Here is an 8,503-nt window from a genome sequence, read left to right as displayed (position 1 = left end):
CATGTTGATGCATATGCTGCTTTAAATTCCAAATATTTTGTGCTGCTCTCAGCCTGCAATTTAGTAACTACACAAAGAAAATTTTAGGTACCAATACCAATTTTTTTGTCATCATAGTGACCTGGCACACACCTAGGATTTATCCAAGCCTGCACTAAAGATGTCTGTAGTATAGTATTGCTTTGATTAACGTTCCAAAATTTCTGAGTTCTGAAATGACAACAGCCACATGTGCTTATCCTCATCACAGTCAATTACCCATGTTTATAACAGATGACGCCAAAATATTGACAAGAGCAACAATTTTTCCAACCGAAAATTACTGCCTACATTTTTCTGTCTGTCCACCGAACCCACTATTTTAGTTCAGGAGATATGTATATATCATGGCTAGTCATGTCATACACGCTGTAGTTGTAAAATGAAAAAAAAAGTCATACAGACTGCTCAACAATTGTTGCTAGCTGTTCGTAATCAAATATATCTCAATTCTCGAACATCTATGTGTCTCTAATGCACATGCGTTCTCAGAATGGACACCTACAGTATGGTGAGCGCTAGACGTCAGTTTCTCTCAGATATCTTTTTAAAAGCAGGGGTGGGGGGAATGGCAGAGCCCCAGGTTTACAATTATAGACAGTATCATTGAACACAGGTTTCGCTGTATAATCTTTGTTTTCCTTAATCACATTGGATAAGGAGGGGCCATTCAAGTACCATGTCAGCATTGATGGGCGGGGGGGGGGGGGGGTTCCGGAGCTGACTTTTGATAGGGGGGGGGGAAGCAGGAACGATTCTTATGTCATCAACCCACACTTTATAAAAACATGAATTATTCTTAATGGCATTTTAACTCAGTGTGCCAAAAATGAGAAAAACCTTTCCCTAGTTTGAAGGCACCTGTACGAGCATTCTCCTATTGATAAGGCCTCTATAGAGCCATGTTAGTGATATCTAAATGATTAGCAGATCCTTCAAGTGTTCTGGAAATGTGTCCCAGTCGCTTACGTGTTCTGGAAATGTGTCTGGGTCCCTCAAGTGTTCTGGAAATGTGTCTGGGTCCCTCAAGTGTTCTAGAAAAAGCACTTCTTCATCTGATCCACTATAACTAGATTGATCAAGTCCTCAAATGTTGTGACCTTAACTTTTGCTAACCACCGTTCAAGATACTTTTTCAACTCGAAATAGAAGTCACACTATGAACTCTGAGTTCTTCCGATGCTCTACAAAAAGTTGTCGAAATCTGTCTGCATGTAGCTTAACTCTCTTCAACAGCAATTTCTTGACATACCGATAGTCCTTGAACTTGTCGTCAGGCTCCCTGGCACAGATCCTAGCCACCTCCTTCGGTAAGCTGTTGATGAGATACAAAATCCACAATTCTTCCGGAATCTGGCGCAATCTCATGTGTCGTTTGAACAGGACCAAAAACAATGAAATTTCATCTGATGATTCAAAATGCAGAACTGATACTTAAAATTCCCAATTTATCACAGTAGGTTGAATAGAAGCTTGATAATTGATTGCTTCTATCTTCAATTTCTCGAGTTCGAACTGCATTTCTGCTCACCAGTTCCTCTTTGGCTTCTTTTTATCAAATTCTTCCTTCAGTATTGCCTTGTTGAATTTTCTTCTACGAGGGTCTGTAGCAGTCCTTTTGTAAAGACCTAGTCATATCCTTTACTGGAAGTAATAAATTTAAGTAAATAAGTTTCTTTAGCTCTATCACATTCATCTTTGGTTTAATAGGTTCGCCCATCTCTTCGGTAAGGTGCCAAAAAGTTTGCCTTTTTTATATTTTGCCAGATAAGCCATTTTCCTCTCTTGATTACCTATTTAGAATACCCATTTAGCTAAACATGCTCATCCGTCTGTTTTAAACATTGGGTGCCAATGTAACAGTCAGTGGGGGAGTATATGGAGCGGTGAACATGGGAAAATTCCTTTATTCTACTTCAATACAGAGCATCTCTACTATAACATGTGAAACTGACAACCCTTCACCATGAAAGTTAAAATCAAACTCTTTAGAATGTCTTTGTCTCTCAATATAGAAACTTAATCCTCACATCTCATGAATACAAGTACTGCTGTACGTCCTTGTCAACAGGTTGCCTGTTACAAAAGCAATATTTTAGGTTTTTGACATGACAGTTTAAACCGCCAGAAACTGTCACGTGACAAAAAACCTGCCAACCCTGGCTTTAGATTGAGAATATCATACCTCATCCATTACAGCTTTTGAAAAATAAAAATCTGCTCTCTATACAGAGAAAAAGGAATCCCCCTTTGTGTGTTATTCAATGGAATGGTCCCATCCTTTTTTTTGCTTTTCTTGTAAAGTTGGGAATTTAGAATGTACAAGGTTTTGATTATAAGGTGATAATATATTTCTGCAAATCTTGTTCTACACATGTATGCATTCCTGTACACAAGATATAGTTCTTGTAAGAATGATATTCTAATGTCTATATATTAACTGACCCCACAACTGATTTTTTCACATGTATTTTTTTTATTATGTATATATAATGCATATATATATATGTACAGATATTAATATTTTCTTGTTAATGTACAGTAATATTGATGTAATAACCAAGGCCGGGATGTTGTTGACCTAAAAAATTCTGAAAAATGACCATAAAAAAATGGCCCAAAAACTCGAAAAATGCCCTATAATTCCTTAAAAACTAAAAGAAAAATTCCCAAGAATGCTGTAAAAATAACAAAATGATTTTTTTAAAAACTGAAATAGAAATTATTGAAAATCATAATCATTCTCAACATTAGGTTTCATCAAAAATTACCAATGAAATTTTTCAAATAAATAATTCATAATTTACGAGTGGGTTAGGAAATCTACAAGAAAAAAAAATAGAAAATTTCTGAAAAGGTAAACTTTCCTCAACATCAACAGATGCTACTGGTGATATGTGGGTGGGTGGGGGGGGGGGGAGAGGAGGAGAAAGGAGGTATGATTCATTCACAGTGCTAATTTTTCTTCAATTTCAAAACTTTTAGACATTCCCATAAAAACATCAAAAAATTTTCAGCAGGCAATAAATCTGCTTCCCCCCCCCCCTGTATTTTTTTAAATTTCGTGATAGCAAATTGGCCTAGCACACTGACTTTACTGATAGTATCAATAAGCTCCATACTTTTCTATAAGACTGAATACTGAAGATTGATCTAATGCACGTCATCAGTTCTTCAATATTCCCAAGGCAAAATAAAGCTTACAAAATCTTACTGCATGCAGCATTCTTACAAATCATAATCATTCAACATGAATTTGCAGATTTCAAAATTTGCTCTGTAGTACTTGCAAGTACCAACTATACCAGTTCCCTTTTGTATGATGAAAATTCCTCTCTCAACATCCCATATACATAGGTGCCAATTTGCATACTTGAAAAATCTGTAGTTTATCACGTGGTGACATACTTCGCATCAAAGGGAACATGTCACACAAATAAAAGGGGGGGGGAGGGGAGAGAACGGATGACCATACGTAAATCCTTTTTTTGCAGTCCTGATTTTTTTAGCAATAATTGGCTACTTAGCTTTCTTTTGGCACCATATTTGGCAACAATTACCAATTTTTCGTACTTGAAATTCTGAGATTTCCCATATTTTTCCTGAGAAAAGGTGGTCAGCCAGCAAGGACTGAAGAATATTTTGTTTAGGGATTTTCCATTCAAACGAAGCACAATTAGGGGACTTTTAGGGAATCTTTCAATGAAGTTATAAAAAAATCAGAAGAATCTGATTTCCGACCGGAAGATTTTAATAAGCCTGAAAAATCAGATGCATTGGCACCAATGCATATATAGGATCAGAATTTCTTGAATTCTCTCACTTTCATTTATTGTTTGGTCAAGCGTGGCCATCTCTTGAAATTTTTACTGAATTTACTTGGAATTGATTCTAAACTTTGTCATCTATAAAAGAAAAGACAAGTTGAGTGATGAAAGTAATGCATATTTTTTCTTTAAAAAAATTTTTACTTTAAAATTTTTTTTTCAAAATGAAAAGAAAAGTGAAAAATATCCTAAAACCCAAAACAATACTTTCAAACTATTGAAAAATGCAAATGTCATCAACATCCGGGCCCTAATAATAACTCTCATATCAGGTAATGGCTAAAATTGACAACTATCTAGTGCCATGAATGGTTTGAAAGAAAGTCCAGAGGTTTACAGTGCTTCAATTCACATTGAACTTACCGCCAACAAAAACTTATGCAGCATTTGATTAGCAAAGCTCCAGTTGTAAAAACCTGGCAGTCCATGAGTCAATAAACCGATGGATTTAAACTGCTTGTATTGTCATTCATTCTTCTCACCAGATCTGCATTTGGAATCGGCTAAGAGAAAAGGGGGGGGGAAAATACATCAAACAACACATTATCACTATATACAGTGAAACCACCCAATCTGCCAAACAAAAGGGGGGGGGGGGTTGGCGAAAGACGAGCTCAAGTAAAACATGAAACACCATAGCAACTCAGTTCATTTTCGAGTTATGGTGGTTAGCAGAAATATAAGTCAAATAGGGAAAAACATAAATTCGTGAAGTTCTTGAAAGACCTACAAGCGAACTAAGCACATATTTGAAAAGAGAAGAAATCCTATAAGGTGACACCATTTCCACCAGAATATCTGGATTTGGTGAGCTACAAGTGTTGAAAGATTGGTGAAGTGCAATATTAAGTTTTCACCAAAACCTGTAACTGCCAATTCTGCAAACAACCTTCTGGCTACAATAGGTCAAATTTACCAAAAACTTTTCCATTCCACCAGTTTTTGAAAGAGCCAACAAAAAACTGCATCAGTGTTCCAGTTCAGGAGAAATTCAGCCCTTTGTTTGCTCATCACTGAAATTGGCATTCATCAACGTAGACATTCGGAATTGGAAGTTACAAATTTTGATGCCAACTTGGTTTTGCACTTCACTAATCACTCAACACTTGTAGCTCACCATCAAATCCAGATAATCTGATGAAAATGATGTCACCTAATAGGATTTTTTCTGCTCTTGCCAAATGTGTGTTTAATTTGCATGTAGGTCTTTAATAAAAATAACCAAAATCAGAGAGAAATGAAGTAAAGCACAATTATTAGTCAAATGTAGAGCTTGACAAATAAAAAAAACCTGATATCCAGATAAAATTACTGTCATCTTATAGGTTTTTTTTTGTAAAATCAAATTATTGCCAAAATCTAACAGCATATTCTGTCTACGGTGACGAACGCCAATTTCAGTGATGCAAACCAGTGATGTTCTCAACCTTTTTCAGGCCATATGGCCCCTGTTGAACAATATTTTCATCTTGTGGTCCCCCAATCTTATTCAGGGCCCCTACTCTCATCCCAGATCCTTTCTACCTATAGAATTTGATCAAAACTAAATTTGTGATGAACATAAATTTTATAAATAAGATAAATTTCTAGAACCCTGGGCCAAGCACAGATCTAGAAAGTGGGTGATCATCCTCCCAAGAGCCGAATTTTATGGGAAAAATAGATCTGTAATATATAGGATGATCTAATGCACCAACTGTACAATCAACCCTCCCCATGCATCAACATGGGTCCGTGCCTACTCTGGGCTAGATTTCAAAGAGCTTCCTTATTGTGAGTGTTTCATGTATGGCCATCTCAACATCATAGCTCCTCGAACAGTGATGTTCGTGGGTCCCATACATAGCTGGAAGTACCCGCTTACATTCGAAATCATGGTACCAGATCTCATCCTGTGCCCCCTCCTCGATATGAGACCCGGATCATTAAGACATGGGCCTGTAGGTTAAGATGGCCCTCGTTCTATGGACAGTTCTGCTGGATTATGAAAGTAGTATTTTCTCCTACCATATTTTAATTGAAATCTCTAATCTTTTATAGCTCCCTATGGCCCCCTTAGAATATCCCAGGGTCACAAGGGGGCCGTATGACCCCAGGTTGAGAGCCCCTGATATAAACAAAGGGCAGAATTTCTTCTGAACTACAGCATAGATAATGGTTTGCTGTAGGCTCTTTTGAAAGCTGGTACAATAGACAAGTTCGTGGTGAATTAGACCAACTGTAGCTATACTCTGTTCGCTCTAACTTGGGTCCTGATGTAAATAAACCACTGTACCAATTTTTGATATCACTCCGCATCCTTCATCTCTATTGGTTCTAATTTTACCCGCCCCTTCATTACGTGTTCCGAACACGTGCGTTTTTTTCTCAAACGTGAGATTGTAAATTCGTTATGAAGAATTTTCCTGGAAATTTTTTTTTCACTGTTCTCCAAATTTTGTTGAAATAAAAACTGTTGATAACACTAATTAAAATAGAAAGAGTATATATCTCCCAAAAAAAAATTTGACAAGGTATTCTGTTGTTATCATGGCACACTCCTCAAGAGCTGGGATGGCAGGGCTCCAGCCCGGACATTGCCTGCGACAATTCTTGTCATTTTTTATATTTTTTTACTAAAAGTTTACTGTATAGAAGGGCTGTTGAAAGGTTGGTCTGAGGGCCCGCCAGGGATCACAGCCGGGGATGAGGGGCCATGGTCGTTAAAAAAGTTTGTGCGAGTTGTTTATTATTTTACGGCAGATAATGAGAAAAAAAAAATCCTCATTTTTTTCTTATTACTTTTTTTCCTTCAGAATTTTACAATTTTATTTCTGAGCTAATTTACACGGTATGATTTTCCTGGACCAGATATGCTACCAATTATAACGTGAAACAAATTATGAACAACTTACCGTTGTGTTGCCGCTTTTTATTTTTCTTGCGGGTCTGTATAATTAAATATTTCATAATAATCCACGGGCTGTAGAAGTTCCAATTTGATGAGAGAGTCATCCACAATATTTACTTCAATCCGTTGTTGATATCCTGTTTCTTGTCAAGAGAATTTCGGTTTTTTTATCCGTGCATAGGTTGCAAGCCATGACCCCAACATCCAGCAGCAGGAGCCCCTGGACTGGGATCTTTAATGGGCTCCCAGGCCAGGCTTTCTCACCGGATCTATAGTGTCAGTTATAATGAGGCTAACTGAATCAAAAATGAGCATTACTCTTTCGAACCAGAGTTTCAAAACGTTACCTTCATGTCTACATGATAATCCTCAGACTTCTTCGGCTCGCCGCATTAGACGAAACCAATATTACTTCCTCCCAACAAGCTGCTCAAGCAGAAGTGAGAATTCCTTTGAAATGCGTACATTCACCACGAACGATAAGTGACCCCCCCCCGACTCCCCCCCCCCATTTAGTGTACGTCAAAGTGTGTGGGTGAGAAAAAAAAATCTTGTTGACAGAAACTTTGTTTATAGGAGTCCAGAGCAGCTGCAAAGAAATGCATTTTCAAATGGCTCTGCCAAACAAGATAGACACGCATATTTCATTTATGTCATCCAATGATAAAAAAGAAAGCTCTTTTTCTTGCAAGACCTCTTGAAGAAGCGTATACAAGTGCATATCAAATCTGTTTGCGAATAGGAATAATAATAATAAAATGAAATTTCCGTTTAAAAAGGGGACGGTAATGTTTGAGTGAGAAAGGCGTATCCTGTCAACACCCACCCTGAAGACATAGCAGCAAAAACGCTTTGACCGATCTTTAAAAAATATTTTTTCCAGCCTTCCAGATAACTTTGCAATAATATGGAATAAATATTAAAAAAAAATAAAAATTATGAGGTATTTTATGGTATGAGGGGCAAACGACAAAGGACTATATTTTTGGCGGTGTTGCACAGTAAGAAAAGGTGAAATGTTCTTCAACCAATCATTTTAGGCATCACACACATGCTTTTATTTACATCAGGACCCAAAATAGAACGAACAGAGTATAGAAGGGTGTTTACAGTATTGGCAGTTACAGAATTTTAAGATAATTGAATTTTGCACTTCAACAATCTTTTAGCGCTTGTAGCTCATCATTAAATCCATATATTCTCATGAAAAATGGTGTCAGCTTATAGGATTTTTTCCTGCTCTTTCCAAATATGTGCTTAGTTTGCATGTAGGCATTTCAGGAACTTTGCAAATTTAGGTTTTTTCTTCTCTCTTCTGAGATTTGATAAATTTTTTTTTATCCACCATAACTCAAAATCGGTGACAGAGTTCAGAGATGCCGCTTACACATTATAGCACATCAAATACACAAAATTTTGGGAAAGGATGCATACTTTCAGAGTTCTGAGGGAAAAAAAGTATGGAGGAGAAAAACCTTCATACTCCAATTTTTTTCTTTTCTACCTCAATATCTACCATGATTGTGTTATGCTGTCGTGACCTTGAAAAGAAGTTCCACCACTTTTAAGTAAAAAGCAAGTGTATATTGGCATAAAATATATAAGCCAGCTGGTAATCATGAATGGCTGACAATCAGTGTTTCTCAGCCTCTTCCCACTCATGGTCCCCTTTAAAATATGTATTTTCTTCTCATGCCCCTTGCCTTAGAGCAGTCTTAATACAAGGGTTCATCTGGGCTTCATAGTA

At 37.0% G+C, this 8,503-nt stretch overlaps 1 protein-coding gene across 2 annotated transcripts in view; it reads right to left on the bottom strand.

The window, feature by feature from the left end:
• Nucleotides 1–2,501: 2,501 nt before the first annotated feature.
• Nucleotides 2,502–8,503, bottom strand: part of LOC149068577 (uncharacterized) — a 29,787-nt gene continuing 23,785 nt past the window's right edge. The window contains exons 5-6 of one of the 2 annotated variants that reach the window (XR_016195125.1): nucleotides 4,230–4,369; nucleotides 3,823–3,944 (exon numbers count right to left, since the gene is read on the bottom strand). Coding sequence is in view for 1 of the 2 variants with exons in the window: in XM_089250764.1 (XP_089106890.1) it covers nucleotides 4,298–4,369 (72 nt within the window). In the remaining variant the exon portion in view is untranslated. Of the gene's footprint in view, nucleotides 4,370–8,503 lie in introns of both variants that reach the window. The other variant, XM_089250764.1, reaches the window with a different exon arrangement.

This window comes from Pholcus phalangioides, unplaced genomic scaffold (assembly GCF_987345545.1).
Source record: "Pholcus phalangioides strain wild (caught in Gottingen) unplaced genomic scaffold, Ppha-v1.0 ptg000024l_1, whole genome shotgun sequence".
Lineage (NCBI taxonomy): Eukaryota > Metazoa > Arthropoda > Arachnida > Araneae > Pholcidae > Pholcus > Pholcus phalangioides.
Note: the sequence above shows the minus strand (reverse complement) of the source record. Positions and strands in the feature narration are given on the sequence as shown.